This window comes from Stigmatopora nigra, unplaced genomic scaffold, assembly GCF_051989575.1.
Source record: "Stigmatopora nigra isolate UIUO_SnigA unplaced genomic scaffold, RoL_Snig_1.1 HiC_scaffold_75, whole genome shotgun sequence".
Lineage (NCBI taxonomy): Eukaryota > Metazoa > Chordata > Actinopteri > Syngnathiformes > Syngnathidae > Stigmatopora > Stigmatopora nigra.
The window spans coordinates 44,631-62,698 of record NW_027551651.1 but is presented as its reverse complement, the minus strand read 5'-3'; the positions used below and the strand labels follow the sequence as shown (position 1 = coordinate 62,698).

Genomic DNA, 18,068 nt, shown 5'->3' with positions numbered 1-18,068 from the left:
GCGAGGAGAACAACGCGCCGGGCCAAGAAGCATTGGCCGGAGACCGCCGGGGAAAGGTGTAGACAGAGAGAGAGAGAAAGAGAGAGAGAGAGAGAGAGAGAGAGAGACAGAGAGAGAGAGAGAGAGAGACAGAGAGAGAGAGAGACAGAGAGAGAGACAGAGAGAGAGAGAGACAGAGAGAGAGAGAGAGAAACAGAATGCACTAGTGACTGGTGTGCTTACCTTCGACATCCAGAGAGACGGTAGCGCAAATGGACCCTCCTTGGTTAGTGGCCCTGATCTGGTAGACGGTGGAGTCCTCCTCGTCAGCTTGGGCGACGACCAATTGGTGGTAACCTCCCTTGAATTCCTGGATCTTGATCTTGGTTCCATCCGAACACATCTCCTTTCCTCGTCGGAACCATTTGATCACGGGGTTGGGTTGTCCCGTGATCTTGCAGACCAGCGTGGCGTTGCTCTTGTACTTCACGCTCATGTTCCTCAGCTCCTCCTTGAAAGCGGGCGCGCGGACGTCGACGGCCGTGGCCGGCACGATGGCGCCACTCTCCTCGCTGTAGTCACTCTGTCCCCCGAGGTTCTCGCACTTGACCCGGAACACGTACTCGGCGCCCTCCGACAAATGCTTGACGGAGAAGACCGTCTGTTTGATCTCGCCCGTGGTCACGGGCGTCCATTCGCCCCATTCCTTCTTGTCCTTCTTTTGCTTCTTCTCCAGGCAATAGCTCTTGATTTTGGAGCCGCCGTCGCTGAGCGGAGGCTTCCAGGAAAGCACGCAGAGTCCTTGGTGATGGCAGAAACCACCACTGCCAGAGGCGCAGATGGTTTCTCTGTGGAAAAACGACAGCCGTTGGTCAGTCAAACAGGCCACGGTTTGTCCTGGCTTTTTTTTTTTTTTTTTTTTTTTTTTTTGAAACTATTTTCCTTTTGCCCGACGCGAACGCACCCAATTGGGTCTTGATGACAATAGGCGAGGCCAGTTCCAGGGGGTTGCTGTTGCCATAGCGATTCTGGGCATAGACCCGGAAGAAATACTGGCAGCTGTCAGTAAGGTTGGGCACCCGGCAAGACGTGCCGTTCACCGAGGAGGACACCAACTCCCACTGGCTTCCTTCCCTGTCTTGGCGCTTCTCCACGATGTAGTTGGTGACAGTGCAACCCCCGTCGTCCTTGGGGACCTTCCAGCCGATGATCACCGAGTTCTTCAGGAGGGCCTCCAGAACGATGGGACCCTGGGGCGCGTCAGGCTTGTCTGCGCGACAAACGCAATCGGCGTGGTCAGCGGCGGCCACTCTGGAATGCAACCAGGGCGACTCTGGAATGTAACGGCGGCCACGTACCGTGGATTTCCACGTCGAAGGCGGCGTCGGCCCGGCCAAAGTGGTTGTGCAGTCGGATCCTGTATTTTCCTCCGTGGACTCTGCGCTGCACGTTCTTGATGACCAGGTGGGTGTAATGCTCGGTGCTCTCGATGCTAATGTCGTCCGAGTCCTCCAGGGTCTTGGCTTCGTGGAGCCACGTAATCTTGGGCACGGGGCGGCCAACGTAGGCGGCGTGGATGCGAAGGGTCGTTCCCAGACCGGCGTAGTAGGTGCTCTTGAGCGGGTGGTCGGCGCTGAAGGCCGCAGCCGCTTCCAAGACCAGCGTTCCCGTGCTTTCCGCTTCTCCGGCATCATTGCTGGCCTTGCAGGTGTACGCTCCCTCGTCCTCCTGTCGGTCGGTCGTGATGGAAAGGGAGTGGTTGCGGCCGTCGGAGCTCATCTCGTATTTGCGCGACTCGGCAATCTCCTTGCCCGCGTGGTACCACCGGATCTCGGGCATGGGCCTGCCGATAATCTGGCACTTCATGACGGCGGGCTGGCCCAGTTTTTCGGTGACTTCGTCCATTTCCTTTCTGAGACTGGGTTTGGTTTCACCTGTGCGGGCCATGCGGACGGGGGGGAGGGGGGGGCAAAAACCGAATGTTAACTGTCAGCTCGTTGTCGTGACGCCTGCCCACGGCGCCGTCTCCGCCGCGGGGGTTATTATACGCACCGCTCAGTTTGGTCTTGACGCAAGCGGCGCTTCGTCGTGGTCTGCTCATTCCCGTCTCGTTCTCGGCAAACACTCTGAACTCGTATTCGGTGGCTTCGGACAGACCGCGCATGGTGAACTCCTGTTCTTTCAGCCTCTGCTTGTTGCATTTCTGCCAGCTACTTTCGGTGGACTTCCTACATTCCAGCCAGTATCCCAGGACCTCCTTCCCACCGTCACATTCTGGAGCTTGCCAGTGAATGCTTATGGTGTTGTTGGTCACTTGCGTCGTATCAATTTCGCCCGGCTGGCTCGGCTTATCTGCAAAAAAACAAACAAACAAAAAAAACATTTTGTAATACATTCTAGCGGACGTGCTCTAGGCTTAGTCCGCCACTTGGCACGTGGGAGCGGTACTCACCGAAGGGATCTTTGCACACGACGGAATCGGAGGCGGGTCCGGCCTCGCTCTCGCCGATATCGTTGAGGGCGACCACGCGGAAATGATAGTCCACGTCCTCTGTGAGTCCGGACAGCGTGAACATGGTGGAGAGAATCCTGGCGGAGTGACGGCGCCATTGCTCGGAGGCCACCTCCTTGTACTCCAAGTAGTAACCCGTGACGCGAGAACCCCCGTCGTCCTTTGGTCGGGACCAGGCCAGTGCCACCGAGTTCTTGGTGAAATCCATGATCTCGGGCGGAGCGCCGGAGGGTTCCGGCGGGCCTGTTTGGCAGAGCAGACGTCAACGACTCACGGGACTCACGGTGATTCACTTCTACTCTATACTTACAGAGCGGAGTCCGGGGAACCAGCGGCTGCGCCGACTTGAGAGAGGGACCGATGCCGTAAGTGTTCTCGGCGGTAACCTTGAAGTGGTATTCTGTCCCCTCCTTCAGGCCTTTGACCACTAGCTGAGTATCGGTCACCCTGCCGTCCACGGTGTACCAGGCGTTCCTGCACACCTCCCTCCGTTCCACGATGTAGCCCAGTATCTCGGCGCCGCCGTTGTCGCCGGGCACCCCCCAGGACAATTTCACCGAGTTTGCCTGGATTTCCTCGTAGGTCAACGGTCCTTCGGCGGCGCCGGGGCGGCCGATGACGTTGACCTTAATTTGGGCCTTCTTCTTGCCCACTTGGTTCTGGAGGAGGAGCTCGTAAACACCCGAGTCGGTCCTCTCGGCCCCTTTGATCACCAGTTCGCTGGTGTCCTCGGTGTGCGCCACCATGGCCCTGTTGGACACGACCGCGCCGTCCTTGGACCACGAGCAATTCGGGGGAGGTTTTCCCTTGACGGGGAGGGAGAGCCGGACCACGCCGCCGTGGCGAACCACGTACACATCCTTGTATTTCAGCTCCAGTTCATAATCGGGAGGTTCTGTGGGAGCAAAACAAGGCGTGAGACTTTTGGCCCAGCTGTCCGAAGACCAGGCGTTCGGACGGTGCCCGGCGCGCCGGCTCACCCGACATCTCGGTGACCGAGACGGTCCCGGGTACTTCGGCGGCCTCGCCGCAACCGCCGGCGTTGCAGGCCAGCACTCGGAATTTGAACTGCTCTCCTTGCGGCATGTTGGACAAAGTGTACTCGCAAATCAGAGACGGAGTGGTGTTGCATTTGAGCCAAGCCACGGTGCCCGCCTTCTGCATCTCGATCAGGTAGCCGTCCACTTTTGCGTCTCCCTCGTCATCGGGGGGACTCCAGGCCAACGATACGGACGACTTGGTGGTTTCTGTAATCCGAGGGTTCTGTGGACAACCGGGTGGATCTGACCGAGGAAACAAAAAAAAAACTCACATTTTTGGAGTGCAAAATCCTTCTTTTTTTTACCGACTCCCACCAGATTCTTTCAATGAGACGGGGGGGATTTGGGCTCTCACCAATGGGATCCGCTGCCACCGCCGGTTTGGAAGGCAAACTCGGTTTGCTTATTCCGCGGGCGTTGACGGCCAGAATTCTGTGCTCGTACTCCAGACTTTCAGTTAACTCTGTCGAGCGGTATCTGGTCATGGTGATGGGATTCCTGTTGGCTCGCACCCATCTGTCAGACCTGACTTCTTTGCGCTCAATGATATAACCGGAAACCTCCAGTCCGCCGTCCTCTTCCGGCGGGTTCCACGCCACGGTCATTCCGTCGCGTGAAACGTCAAAGACGGTGGGTCGTCCGGGAGATCCGGAAACATCTGTTGAAGATGGACAGCGGGTTGGCTTCTGTCCACGCCTAGCTTGGAGGGCAGCGGGTTAAGGGGGTTACGCACGACGCACGTGGTACCATAAGGACGCATTTTTCTCTCCACAGCCCTGCTGTCTACCGGTCGGTGTCAGGTGGGTGAACGGGCTACCGTGAGCCTGCCCCCTCCCAAAAGGGGTGTCGGAGCACTTACTTGTCAAGCTCTTGCAGGTGACGATGTCAGACTGCGAGAAATCCCCCACGCCGTAGCCATTGAAGGCGGCCGCGCGGAAGACGTACTCGTCTCCCTCGATCAGGTTGTGAAATTTGAAGGTGGGTCGGCTGACCGACCCACAAATGGGCACCCAGCCCGGTCGGTGGGCGTCTCGCTGCTCCACCACGTAGCCGCTGACGGGAGCCCCGCCGTCCCTGAGAGGGGGATCCCAGCTACAGGTGACGGAGGTGGCGTCGATCTCGTCCAATCGGATGGCTCCTTGGGGTTGGTCGGGTTTGGCTGAGAAGGGAGGATATTCCGTCAGTTCCAAGCCACCCGCTCGTCCCAAAGCCGGCGCCACGTCCGGCTCGGGTTACGACAAATGAAGAAAGCTTTCCTTACAGAGGACGACAACTCGGACGACCTCGGTGGTGACCCCGACGGCGTTCTTCAGCCCCAGGGCGTAGTCGCCGGTGTCGTCGATGGTTACGTCCGAGACGGTGAGTTTGGAAAACTTGCCGCCGCTCTGGATCTTGACACGCTCGGAGATTTTGATCCTGTCCTCACCGAGGAACCAGAGGCAGGACGGGGGAGGCCTGCCGACGATGGGCAGGTGGAGCTCCAGCGTCTTGCCGGCCAGCACGTGAATGCTCTTCTGGGGGAGGCTGCTGAAATCCACTGCGGGCATGACTGGCAGAGACAAATCAAAGGATTACAAAAAAAAAGGCCAAGGACTGCAGAGAGCCAGTAAAGATTTGGGGTTCACCCCAGCGCTCACCTCTTTGCTCTTGCACGGTCACGGGCGCCACCAGCTCCTTGGCCTGGCTGGCACCTCGGCTGTTGACGGCTTTGATTCGGAAGGAGTACTGCTCCTTCTCGTTCAGCTTCTCCACCGTGTGCTCAAAGTCGGTCATCTTCAGCGAGGCCACCTTCATCCATTTGTCGCCGCCAAACTGGCAGGCCTCCAGGACGTAGGCGGTCACTCTGCTGCCCCCGTCGTGCTCAGGCTTCTCCCAGGCCAAGGAAACGCTGCTCTTGGTCACGTCCGTCACCTCCAGTTTTGCCGGCGGGTGAGGGACCTCGCAAACCAGGACCACGTCCGGGGTCTCGCGAGGCTCGCCCACGCCGTATATGTTTTCCGGGAGGACTCGGAAGTAGTACAGCGTGCCCTCCAGCAGGCCTTGGATTTTGAAGCAGGTCTTGCTGCACTTGGAGGTCACCGTCTTGTAGGCCCTCATGGATGCCTCGCGCCTCTCGATGATGTAGTTGTTGACGGGCGCCCCGCCGTCCACGGTGGGCGCTTCCCAGGTGATGGTGGCGGCTTCTCTGGTCAATTCCTTGACCTGGATGGCTCCCGTCGGTCCCGGCGTGTCTGGAAGGATTCAGAGTTTGTCGTCGGCCGAGGAGTGCCGGGACGGCCACGACGGCATTCGGACGAGGGACGGCGATGGCTCACCGTAGACTTTGACCACCACAAAGACTTCCCGCTTCCCGGCAGAGTTCTCGGCGACCAGCGTGTATTTGCCCGCGTCGTAGCGGTGGACCTTGTCCACGATGAGCGTGGTGGACTTGCGCGTGACCTCCACGAAGCCCCGGTTGTTCAGATCGACGCCCGGCTTGGTCCAGGCCACGGTCGGCGCGGGACGCCCGCTAACGTTAACAGAGAGGCGGAGGGAGCCGCCGGCACGCAGGCAGACGGTCTTTTTCAAGTCGTCGGGCAGGTCAAAGTCGGGCGTTTCTGTTGGGCGGAGGTCAAATGAGGTCAGTTGAGCCAGCTACTCGACTACTTGGCGTCACGGCAAATGGAACGCCGGTATCTAACGGCGTCCCACTTCCGGTCGTTCCGAGGCCTTTCTTCCCCGGCCCGGACGGGCCACGTACCGATCCTCTCGGCCGGCTCGGTCTCGGCGCTGTGCTCGCTGAAGTCTCCGGCGCCGTTGATGTTGACGCCGGCCGCTCTGAAGCGATACTTCTTCCCCGAGCAAAGTCCGGTCACCGTGTGCTCGGAGGTGCGCAGCGTTTTCTGGTGGGCCCTGGTCCACTCCTCCGTTCCGGACTCCTGCATCTCCAGCAGGTAGCCCAAGACGTCGGCCCCTCCGTCTTCGGCGGGACGAGACCAGGCCAAGGCGATGCTGTCGCCGTGCGTGTCGGTGATACGAGGCGCCGAAGGCGGGGAGGGGGTGCCTTTAAACCGGAAAAGAGCAGCGGTGGTCAAGAGATGGAAACGCCGGGATGACCAAAAGGATGGCGGCGTCGGACCTAAGGGGGTCCCAGACGACTCCCCGGTGGGGTACTCACACGTCGGCACTCTGCACACGACGTAGAGAGAAAGCTCGCTGGGTTGGCTCTCTCCGGCCTTGTTGATGGCCGTCACTCTGAACTGGTAGACGCTCCCTTCCGTCAGACCGGAGACTTTCAGCGAGGTGTCCAAGTGTGCTCCGCTCCTGTTCACCTTCACCCAGCGGGCGCTCTTCTTCTCCCGTCTCTCCAGCAGGTAGTGGGTCAACGGGCTGCCGCCGTCGCTCTCGGGCTTCAGCCACTCCACGCTGGCAAAGTCTTTTCCGGACGCCAGGATCTCTGGGGCGCCGGGTGGACTCGGCACGGCTGGAGAAAAAAAGAGAGCTTTGTTCGAGGCCCGGGTGGGAAAGAGGGCTCCGGTGGGAAGGCGAGTGTCGCTCGCTCGCCCCCCGGAGCGTATGACGGAGCTGGGACGGACGGGGGAACTCACTGAAGGTGTTTCTGGCCAGCACGGGCTCCGAGACAAGCGGGACTCCGGCGCCGTACTTGTTGATCGCACGCACTCTGAACAAGTATTCGGTGTTCTTGAACAGGCCTCTGATGGCGCAGGTCAGCTCCTTGCACTCGGCGTTCATGAAGACCCAGGTCAGTCTGTTGGTGTCTCTCCTCTCCACCAGGTAGTGAGAGACCTCGTCGCCCCCGTCTTCCAGGGGAGGCTCCCAGCTCAGGGTGCACGACTCCTCGGTCAGCCCGCCGATCTGGATGCCGCCTTGGCATACCCCCGGAGTGTCTGCAAAGAAGGGACGCGGCGGCGCCGCCGGTCACCTGGCGGCCCCGGCGGGAATTGGACGAGGAGTGGCGAGGGGGGCCCCCGCTCACCTAGCACCTTGACGTTGACCTCGGCAGTCTTGGTCCCGCTGGCATTCCTCACGGTGAGAATATACTTGCCGCTGTCGTCCCTGTCGCAGAACCTGACCACGGCCGTGGCCCGCTGGGGCGTGTAATGCAAGTGGTACTTCTCGCACAGGTCCAGCTCCCTGTTGCCCTTGGACCAGGAAGCCTTGGGCTCGGGTCTGCCGCCCACCGCGGCGTCCAGGACCAGATCGGATCCCGCTCTGACCAGAACCACTTCAGAGAGGAGTTTTCCGTCCAGCTGAGCCTTCGGGGGTTCTGTCGGGATAATGGGGGCCGAACCGTGGAGGCGGGTTAGATAGAGTGTCCCCGGCGATGGGCCACTCTGCTGGAAAGGATGGCTCACCAAAGTCGGTCATGCACTGCACCGAGCCCGTGGACTGGGACGGGCTGCTGAAGACCTGGTTGGAGTTCTTGGCGATGACTCTGAACTCGTAGGCTTCTCCCTCTCCCAGAGCGGTCACGGTGTAGAAGGTGTCGGTCACATTTGTGTAGTTACACTTGAGCCAGCGGCCCTCGCCCGTGAGGGTGTACGGCTTCCGTTCGATAACGTAGCCCACGATGGGACTGCCGCCGTCATTGAGTGGAGCCGACCATTTGAGCGACACCGTGGTCCTGGTGACTTTTGTCACCTCCGGCTTACTCGGGGGATCTGGGAAGAGAGCAGTTTGGCCGGCGTCAGCTGACGCCGGCCCCACCGGCGGAGCCCCGCTCCGGTAAGGTCACGTGCCGGCGGCGATACTCACCGACGGGATTTTGGGTGACCGCTCCTTTGGAGGCTTCGCTGGCTTTACTCAGACCAGCGCCGTTCATGGCGTAGACTCGGAACTGGTACTCCAGACCGTCTACCAGTTCCTCCGCCCGGTAGAAGCACTCAAAGCATGGGATCTTGTTCTGCCTCACCCAGAGAATATTGTTCCTCTCTTTCTTCTCAATCCAGTAGCCGGTGACTCTGCTGCCGCCGTCGTGATAGGGCTCCTCCCACTTCAAGGTCACGGCGTTGGCGGAAACGTTGGACACGGTCGGCCTGGTCGGGGGCCCGGGCGGCGCTGCAAAGAGTCTAGACGGCACGTTACCACCGGGCGGGGCTTCTGCCGCGGAAGAATGATCGCTCGGCTGGGCTCTACTCACCGAACGGGTGCTCGGCCACGATGGTCTCCGACTCGGCGGGCTTGCTGACGCCAAATCTGTTCTCGGCAGAGACTCTGAAGGTGTACTGCATGTACTTGGTGAGATGGGCGATGTCCAGAGACGTCCGCTTCACGCTGGAGTTGATCAGCTGCCAGGCGGTGGAACCCGATTCCCGCTTCTCCACTATGTAGTTGGTGACGTCCGTACCGCCGTCATCCTCCGGCGCCTCCCAGCTGACCACGCAGGATTCCGAAGTGATGGTCGAGACGGCGACGGGGCCCGACGGCGCGGCGGGTTTGCCCATGACGTTCACGTCGATGGTGAAGGTCCGGCTTCCGGCCACGTTCTCCAGGGTCAGGTGATATTTGCCACCGTCGCCCCTCACGGCCTCCTTGACGGATATGCTGGCCCAGTCTTTGGTCACCCCGATGGAGACTCGGTCCGTGTTCTTCAGCCTCATCTCCTCCAGCCGCCAGGCCGCCTTGGGAGCGGGTCTGCCGGAAATGGGCACTCGGATGGTGAAGGTGCTGCCGGATCTGCAGGTGATCAGCTGGTTGGTGATCTCGCTGAGGTCGGCCGCCGGCGGGACGTGAGGCTCCTTGACCGTCACCGGGGCCGGCGTCTCCCTGGGCACGCTCAGGCCCGACTGGTTCTTTGCCCTCACGCGGACGTGATACTCGTCGCCCTTGTTGAGCTTGTCCATTACGTAGGAGAGGTTCTTGGTGTTGCCGACCGGGACCCACTTGTCCGTCCCCCGGGGCCGGGCCTCCACCACGTAGAACTGGATGCGGCTTCCGCCGTCGTGCTCCGGCTTGGGCCAGCTCAGCGACAAGGAGCTGTCGGTGGTGTCCACCACGTCCAACCTCTTTGGTGGCGCCGGCTCGGCCGTGGCCACCACGGGATCGGTGATCTCCAGCGCCTCGCCCACGCCGTGCTGGTTCTCCGCCGAGACCCGGAAGAAGTAGGGCACGCCCTCCAGGAGGTCCTGGATCTTCAGGACATTCTGGGCGCACTTGCCCCCCGACTGCTGCCAAGTGCGGCGGGTGGCCTCCCGTCTCTCCACGATATCGTGGTGGACGCGGGCGCCTCCGTCGTTGAGCGGAGGCTCCCAGGCCAGGGTGACCGAACCCCTGGAGACCTCTCGGAAGGCTAGAGCCCGAGGAGGGCCGGGGGTGTTCAGGACTTTGACGGTGAAAGTCATGGCCTGGCCGCCGCTGCTGTTCTCCAGGTTGACGGTGTATTTGCCCGAATCATTTCTGGTACACTTTTCCAGATGGAGAGTACTGCTTCCCTCGCCACTGGTGACCTCCGCCGCGACGCCCAGTTCCCCTTCCTCTTTCTGCCAAGTGGCGAGGGGGACGGGCTTGCCCCTGAAGTGGAGGCTTAGCTTGACGGCGCCGCCGGCCTTGACAATGTGCGTCTGCTTGAAGCTGGCGTCAATATCCACCTGGGGCGGCGCCAGTCTCTCGACGGCCCGGGCCGGTTCCGGGGTGACGGCGTCCTCGCCCCTCCCCACTTGATTCACGGCCGCCACGCGGAACTTGTAGTCCACCCCGCCACGTAGCCCGGTGGCCGTATACTTGGTGTCCGGGACCAGCTCGGGGTTGGCTCTGGTCCAGTCGGCTTCCGGGCCCTCCTGCACGTCAATGGCGTAGCCCAGGATGTCGGAGCCTCCGTCGTCGGCGGGCCTGCTCCATTCCAGACTGATGGAGGAGTGGGTGGAGTCCGACACGCAGACCACGGACGGAGCGCACGGGATGTCTTTGGGCTCCACGGCTTTGATGGGCAGGGAGACGTTGCTGGGCTCTCCCACGCCGGCGTCGTTGACCGCCGTGACCCGGAACTCGTACTCGGTATTCTCGGCCAGGTGAAGCACCGTGTGGGCACATTCCGTGATGGGCTTCCTAGAGAGCACCTTGTAGAAGCGGACGGTCTTCTTCTCTCGTTTTTCCACAACGTAGTGGCGGATGGGGCTTCCTCCGTCCGACGTGGGAGGAGTCCAGGCCAAAGCGATGCTTTCTCCCGTCACCCCGGTGGCGTCGGGAGTGCCCGGAGAATCGGTGGTGGCTGAGGAGGGATAGCCAACGAAGGGAGACAAGTCAAGACTTTGTGGTGAAGGTCCGAAATCTCATTAGACATGTACGGTGACGACAAAAGCATCGGACTGGACGCCGCTCGCTCCATTCAATTCAACGCAACTCAATTCAAATGTCCTCGTCGGTGGGGCGACGCGACTTACTGTATTGCAGCTGTGCGACCACGGGGCAGGATTCCAAAGGTCTGCCCAGCCCAAACTTGTTGACGGCGGACACTCTGAACTGGTACTCACTCGTTGATCTTCATGAGTTTGGTGGCGGTGAAGCTGCACTCGCGACAGCTGTCGGACACCAGCGCCCAGGAGATCTTGGAGGTTTCGCGCTTCTCGATCACGTAATGGGAAATTTCCGAGCAGCCGTCGTTCTCCGGCGGATTCCACGACAGGCGGCACCTGCCCTCGGAGATGTCGCTGAAGGCGATGGGTCCCACCGGTTCTCCCGGCGTGTCTGCGTCGGACAATCCGGTTCGGGGTTAGTGGGGCGAAAAGACGGCGGGGAGAAGGAGAGCGTCCCCGAGCCCGCTCCCTCGTACCTTGCACTTTAATGAGGAGATCCTCCTTTTTGCTGCCGGAGCCGTTGGTGGCCTCCACGGCGTAGAGCCCGCGGTGAGTGCGGTCGGCGTCTCCGATGAAAAGAGTGCTGTGCCCGGCCACGGTGATGATGTCCATCATCTTCTTGGTGATTTCCACGCCGTCTCGGTACCAGACCACCTTGGGAACGGGCCGTCCGCCGATGGCCACCTTCACCCTGATGTTGTCGCCCGCCGTCACCGTCAAACCCTCAAAATATTCTGGGCCAAACTCGATGTGAGGCGCAGCTGGTGGGGGGGGGGGGGGGGGATGAGGCCGTGACGGTTTGATCATTATCAGTCTTTTAGCCGGCTTCTGCGTGCCACTTACCGTTCTCGCTTCGGACCACGATCAAACCGGACGAGTTGGAAGGGGGGCTGACCACCCCCATGGCGTTTCTGGCCACGACCCTGAACTCATAGCGCTCGTTGAGCGTCAGGCCGGTCACCGTGTGCTGGCAGTCGTGGACGTCGCTCAAGTTGGCCTTGAACCAGCGACCCTCGCCCTGGCGTTTCTCCACGGTGTAGGCGGTGACCTTGCTCCCCCCGTCACGTTTGGGCGCCTCCCACTTGAGGGTGATGGAGTTAGCCGTCACGTCAGTGTAGTCCGGCTGGCCGGGAGGATCTGACAAACACAACGCGGGCCGCGAATTATTATTTTTGCTTTTTTTCCGGGGGCTGACAAAAGGCCTTTTTTCCGGAGTAACGACGCGCCACCGGACGGGCGCGCGGCGGCGGTCCAAACTCACCGACGGGACTGACGGCCATGACGGGCTCGCTGGCGTCACCGGCCCGGCCGCAGCCGGCGTCGTTCTGCGCGCAGACCCGGAAGGAGTACTCCAGGCCTTCGATGAGATCCGGGACCCTATAGTCGTTGTCCTTGATGGGCGCCGCGTTGACCTTCTGCCACAGGATGCTGTTCTTTTCCCTCTTCTCCAGGTGGAAGCCCTGGACGGGCGTGCCGCCGTCGTAGCTGGGCCTCTCCCAGCGGACGGTCATGCCGTCGTTGGTGACGTTGTAGACCAGGGGCTTGCCGGGCGGGCCCGGGGGCCTGAACTGGTGCTTGGCCAGGACCAGCTGAGAGAGCAAGGCTTCGCTGGCGCCGTATCGGTTTTCCGCGCACACTCGGAACTGATACTGGAGCCCCTTGATCAGGTTGGGCACTCTGAATTGCGTGTCCCGCACGGCCGAGCAGGCCATCTTCCAGTCGGGGCGAGAGGCGTCCCGCTTCTCCACCGTGTAGCAAGCGATGTCTCCGCCGCCGTCGTCGTTGGGCCGGTCCCAGGAGATCAGCACGCTCTCCGCCCTGACCTCGTCCAGGCGGAGGGGCCCGAGGGGCTTGGACGGGGGACCCAGGGTCAGGACGTGGACGTGGAAGGACTTTCTGCTGATCACGTTGTCCAGCGTCAGGGTGTACTTGCCCTCGTTCTCTTTCTTCACCCGCTTTATGGTGAGGGTGGCTTTGTCGTCGGTCTTCTTGAAGCGGACCCGCTCGCTCTCCTTCAGGGGAAGGTTGTCCTTCAGCCAGGACAGCGAGGGCTTCGGTTTGCCCCGGTACGGCAGCTCCAGGTGGACGTTGTGTCCCAGGCGGACGCAGATCCTCCCGTCCGGGTACTCGGCCAGGCTGGCCTCGGGAGTGATGACGTAGTCCGCCACCTTGACGGGCCCCGTCTTCACATAGTCGCCCTGACCCTTCTCGTTTCGAGCGGCCACTCTGAAGAACACCTCCGAGTGCTCCTTGAGTTTGGGGACCTCAAAGTGGCAGTGGCGACTGGTCCCTCCCAGCGACCAGTCCTCGCCGCCGGCGGCTTTCCTCTCCACCACGTAGTCGGAGATGATGCTGCCGCCGTCGTGGTCGGGCTTCAGCCACTGCAGGGTGACCGAGGTCTTGGAGGAGTCCCTCACGGAGACCTGTCTGACGGGGCCGGGGCATTCCGTGGCCTTCACCGGCTCCGGAGTCTCGCAGGCTTCGCCCACGCCGTTCTCGTTCTCGGCCAGGACGCGGAAGAAGTAGGACGTCTTCTCCGAGAGGTCCTCCACGCCGCAGCTGGTCTCCGTGCATTTGCCGTTCACCGCCGAGTAGGATCTCTTGGAGGAGTCCCTCTTTTCTACGATGTAGTTGGTGATTTCGGCGCCCCCGTCCAGCGAGGGGCTGTCCCAGCACAGGGTGACTCTTCCGCGGGTCACGTCTTTCAGCCTCAGGTTCCTGCACTGAGACGGGGTGTCCTGGACCTTCACCCACAAGCTCAGGGTCTTGGGCTCCCCCACGCCGTTCTGGATCTTGACGCTATATTTGCCGGTGTCCAGCTTGGTGACCCGCCGCAAAACCAGGACGGTGGCTGTGTCCGAGTGGTGGAATTCGTAGGAGGGGTCGTCGTCGATGCGCGAGTCTCCTTTGCTCCAGGAAGCGGAGGGCGAAGGTCGTCCCTTCAGCGGAACCGAGAGCTCCACGTCCTTGCCGGCCTTCACGATGTAGTGGGTCCTCGTGGCCACGTCGGAGTCGATCTGAGCTTCCTCTGTGGAAGGGAGACAGCCGGTCAATTTGCCACGTCCGCTTTTCCCTTCCAGAAGAAAGGGTGAAGCGTGGAGTCACACCTACCCAGGATATCTTTAGCCTGGACGGGCTCGCTCATCTGCAGGGCTTCCCCGCGGCCGGCGCAGTTGGCGGCAGAAACTCGGAAGAAGTAGTTGACGTCCGGCTTCAAGTCGTGGACGGTGTACTCGGTGGTCTTGACCTCTCCTTTGGACGTGAGCGTGGCCCAGTCCTCCTCTCCTTCCACCAGCTTCTCCACCACGTAGCCGGTCACTTGGCTGCCCCCGTCCCATTCGGGCTGGGACCAGGCCAAAGTGATGGAGGTCTTGGTGGAATCCAGCACCTTCAGCTTGCGAGGCTCGTCGGGGCATTCTGGAAAAAACGAGAGAAGTGGTCGGCGAGGGCGCCCGACTCGGTGGCGCCCGACTCTGTGGCGCCTTCCCCAAAGCGGTGACCCGGACGACTCACCGATGGGATCGGCGGCCTCGTAAAAGTCGGATTCTTCCGAGAAGGGGCCTTCTCCGGCCCTGTTGATGGCGCAGACGCGGTACTGGTACCGGTTCCCTTGGGTGAGGTGGTAGACGGTCTTTTTGTTGTCGGGAATGGGCTCCTTGTAAACGCGCAACCAGCGCAGACTTTTCTTGTCACGCCGCTCCAGGTAGTAGCCGGTCACCGCGCTACCGCCGTCTACGCCCGGACTTTCCCACTCCACCACCATGGTGGTCTTGGTAATGAGGCTGACTTCGGGAGTGTGCGGCTGCCCCGGGGTGACTGGCGGAGGGAGACGGGCAGAAACCAGAGGTGAGAAGGTTGCCCGAAGGCACCCGACGGGCGGAATGGCTCCCGGCGGAAAGGCTCCGGGCGGAAAGGCCCCGGTGCTCCCCGAGCTTACCGAAAGCATTCTTTGCCACCACGGGCTCCGACTCCAGCGGGGCTCCCACGCCGTACTTGTTGACGGCCATGACGCGGAAGACGTATTCGTTTCCCCGCACCAGTTTGCCCACCGAGATGTACGTCTGCCGGTGATCCTCCGAGACGGTCGCCCAGACCACTCTGCTGGTTTCGCGCCTCTCCACGACGTAGTGCGTCACCTGGGAGCCTCCCAGGTCGGCCTCGCACACGGGCTCCCAGCGGAAGGCGATCCGGTCTGCCGTGACGAGGTTGAAGCCGATGCTTCCGCTCGGCGGTCCGGGTTTGTCTGAGTCAAGTGGGCTTGGCGTTAAAAACCAAAACAACTATTCAGAGGCGACCGCAAAAGAAGAAAAAAATGCACCTACCCAGGATCTCCATGGCGATGGTGGCGCTAGCTGAGCCCAGTGTGTTCTTGATTTTGATCTCATAAGAGCCGGTGTGTTGGCGCGTGGCGTCCTTGATCAAAATGGCCGAGGAGTCCGTTGTGCTCTCCACGCACAAGGACGAAGAGGCCACCAGCTCCCTTCCGTTCTTCAGCCACTCGATGCCGGGCAGTGGCACGGCGAGGATTCCCACTCGGATCTTAACCGAGGTTCCGGCTCTGTAGCGAACCACGTCCAGGTACTCGGGAGGCAGGTCGATGGCCGGGGCGCCTGCGCGACAGAGCAGGCGGATGACGGCCCCGCCCGGTGGCGAAACCCACGAGAGCCGGAGGGGGACGGAAGGAGCACTCACCGCGGGCGTCCACGCAAGTGACCGGGCCGGCGATCAGAGAAGGGTTGCTGACGGAGCCCACGGCGTTTTTGGCGTACACCCTGAACTCGTAGGTCTCGTCCTGAGTCAGCCCGGACGCCGTGAAGCCCATCTCCGGGATGTTGGTGAAGTTGGCCTTCACCCACCTTCCGCTGGCCGCATCCCTCCTCTCCACGCTGTAGCCGCTGATCTTACTGCCGCCGTCGTACGGCGGCCTCTGCCAGGTCAGGCGCACCGAGTTCTTGGTGACTTCGCTGACGCGGACATTTGCGGGGGGCTCTGTGGCGGACACAAAGGCGCGTCGCCATTAGGTTAGGCCGGTTGGTTGGCCGAGCGGACGTCGCGCCAGCGACGCGCTGGCCCCGCCCCCGGTCGTGTTTGTGCGGGGGGTTTTCGACCTCGGCCCGCGGGCCACAGGCGGCCCCTTACAGTTAACATTCATTGAGGAATAACAAGGGCATTCAGGACAGAAGAAATCCAAGGAGAAGAAAAAAAGTCCAGCGGGGACCAGTAATGCATCCCAAAAAGCTAAAAGTCAAAGAATGAACTCATTTTTAGAATGGCTGCTTATTGATAATGTGTTTAATATTAAAAAGCAGGTAAAATGATTAAAAATCCGCCCGGCGACTCACCGAAAGGAAGCCGGATCGTCACCGGCTTGCTGTCGAGGTGCTCGCTGAGACCGTAACGGTTCTGGGCCCTGACTCGGAACTGATACTCCTCTCCCCTGGTCAGCTTGGTGGCTCTGATCTGGCTCCGCGCCACGTTGGCCGACACCTCTGTCCAGGTGGGGGTGCTGGTTTCCCGTTTCAGGAGCACGTAGTTGGTGACGGGACTCCCGCCGTCGTACTCCGGAGGAGTCCATTTCAGGTGCGCCGTAGTCTCTCCCACCTCCAGGATTTCCACGGGCCCCAGGGGTGGTCCGGGCCTATCCAGCACCACCACGTTCACCGAGATCTGGCTGGCGCCGCCCGCATTGCTGGCGCTCAGTTGGTACTTCCCGGCATCGCCGGCGACGCTTTGCTCCAGGCTGACGCTCAGGCTGTCGGGGGTGACCCGGGCGGAGAGTCTCTTGGATCCCTTGACCGGCACGTTGTTCTTGGACACGCTGACTTTTGGCATGGGCTTGCCGCTCAGCGGGATGTCAAAGGTCAGGTCGGATCCGGCTCTCACGTAGACGGTATTTTTGGGGTAGTTCTTCAGGTCGAACTCTGGAGCCTCTGTCAAAATTCAAGCAAAAGTCGGCTCAGCGGGGCCGGGTAGAACAAGCCCCGTAGCGGGTTCAGAGAGAAGACTCTGGCGGTGACATTTGACGGGACCGATGAACTCGGCGGCGGAGACGGCGGGCCGGGGAATTACCCAGAATTTCTTTGACGAGGACGGGTACAATCATCTCTTTGGCCTCGCTCAGACCGGCGTGGTTCTCGGCTCGCACTCTGAAGAAGTACTCGGCGCCTTCCCGCAGGCTTTTGACGGTGTGGCTGGTGGTCTTCACCGTGGCGCACTTGACCCATTTGGTCTGGCCCTTCTCCAGGGCGTCCAGCAGGTAGGCCTTGACTCGGCTGCCGCCGTCGTACTCTGGCCGCGTCCAGGCGATGGTCACGCTGTCCCTGGTGACGTCGGCCACTCCCAATTTGGCGGGCGGACTGGGCACCTCTGCAAAGACAATTGAGGAGTGAGTGGGCCGGATTTGGCCGGATTTGGCCGGATTTGGCCGGATTTGGCCGGATTTGGCCGGATTTGGCCGGATTTGGGCCTCGGACGGGAGCTTACCTGTGATCTTGGTGCCGGCCTTCACTTCCTGAGCTACCCCCACTCCATACTCATTCTCCCCCATTACTCTGAAGTAATAGACGGCCCCTTCCAGCAGGTCCTCTACTTTGCAGGCCGGGGCGTGGCAGTTGGTGGTCACGGAAACCCAGGCCTTCTTGCTGGCCTCGCGCTTCTCCACGTGGTAGGCCTTGACGGCGTCACCGCCGTCGTTGTCGGGGGCTTCCCACGTGAGAGCGGCCGAGTCCCGAGTGACCGCCGAAACCTTGACGTTGAGCGGGGGGCCCGGGGAGTCCAGCACCTTGACGCTCAGCGGCAAGGTGGCCTCTCCCAAGTCGGAGGCGATGGTCAGGCGGTACTCTCCGGAGTCGTTCCTGCCCGAGTTTTCGATGGTCAGCGAAGCGTCGGAGTCGCTGGTCTCCGCGGTTCCCCTGGCCTTCAGGTCGGTGCCCTCCTTGGACCATACGGCCGAGGGAACGGGTTGACCCTTGAAGGGAACCTTGAGGGTGAAGGCCAGGCCGCGCTTCACCACCAGGACCTTGCGCGTCTCCACGTCGGCGTCGAACGTGGGCGGCGCCGTCCTCTCGGTGGCGGCGGCGGCGTCCGAGCGCCGGCTGCGCACGCTGCTTCCCATTTTGTTGATGGCTTTGACGCAGAATTCATATTGGGCGGCGTTTTTTAGGCCGGTGACTGTCATCTCCAAGCTCTTGGTGAGCGCCATGGCTTCCAGCCATCTCTGCGGCTCTTCCTCCTCCTCTTCCTCCT

The 18,068-nt window shown here is 61.4% G+C and overlaps 1 protein-coding gene across 1 annotated transcript in view; it reads right to left on the bottom strand.

Annotated features, from left to right (window-relative positions):
- The window catches only part of LOC144193109 (titin-like), a 43,253-nt gene that overhangs the window by 6,676 nt on the left and 18,509 nt on the right, over positions 1-18,068 (bottom strand). The window contains 33 exon segments of the mRNA XM_077711944.1: positions 223-777; positions 780-827; positions 944-1,249; positions 1,338-1,913; positions 2,032-2,331; positions 2,432-2,734; positions 2,802-3,386; positions 3,472-3,774; positions 3,887-4,189; positions 4,391-4,690; positions 4,793-5,080; positions 5,169-5,762; positions 5,847-6,128; positions 6,272-6,574; positions 6,689-6,994; positions 7,119-7,418; positions 7,508-7,798; positions 7,887-8,192; positions 8,287-8,589; positions 8,672-10,738; positions 10,911-11,001; positions 11,003-11,214; positions 11,300-11,584; positions 11,667-11,960; positions 12,085-13,851; positions 13,935-14,240; positions 14,337-14,639; positions 14,761-15,066; positions 15,146-15,433; positions 15,516-15,812; positions 16,166-16,753; positions 16,893-17,189; positions 17,307-18,057. Of these exon segments, the coding sequence (XP_077568070.1) occupies positions 223-777; positions 780-827; positions 944-1,249; positions 1,338-1,913; positions 2,032-2,331; positions 2,432-2,734; positions 2,802-3,386; positions 3,472-3,774; positions 3,887-4,189; positions 4,391-4,690; positions 4,793-5,080; positions 5,169-5,762; positions 5,847-6,128; positions 6,272-6,574; positions 6,689-6,994; positions 7,119-7,418; positions 7,508-7,798; positions 7,887-8,192; positions 8,287-8,589; positions 8,672-10,738; positions 10,911-11,001; positions 11,003-11,214; positions 11,300-11,584; positions 11,667-11,960; positions 12,085-13,851; positions 13,935-14,240; positions 14,337-14,639; positions 14,761-15,066; positions 15,146-15,433; positions 15,516-15,812; positions 16,166-16,753; positions 16,893-17,189; positions 17,307-18,057 (14,404 nt within the window).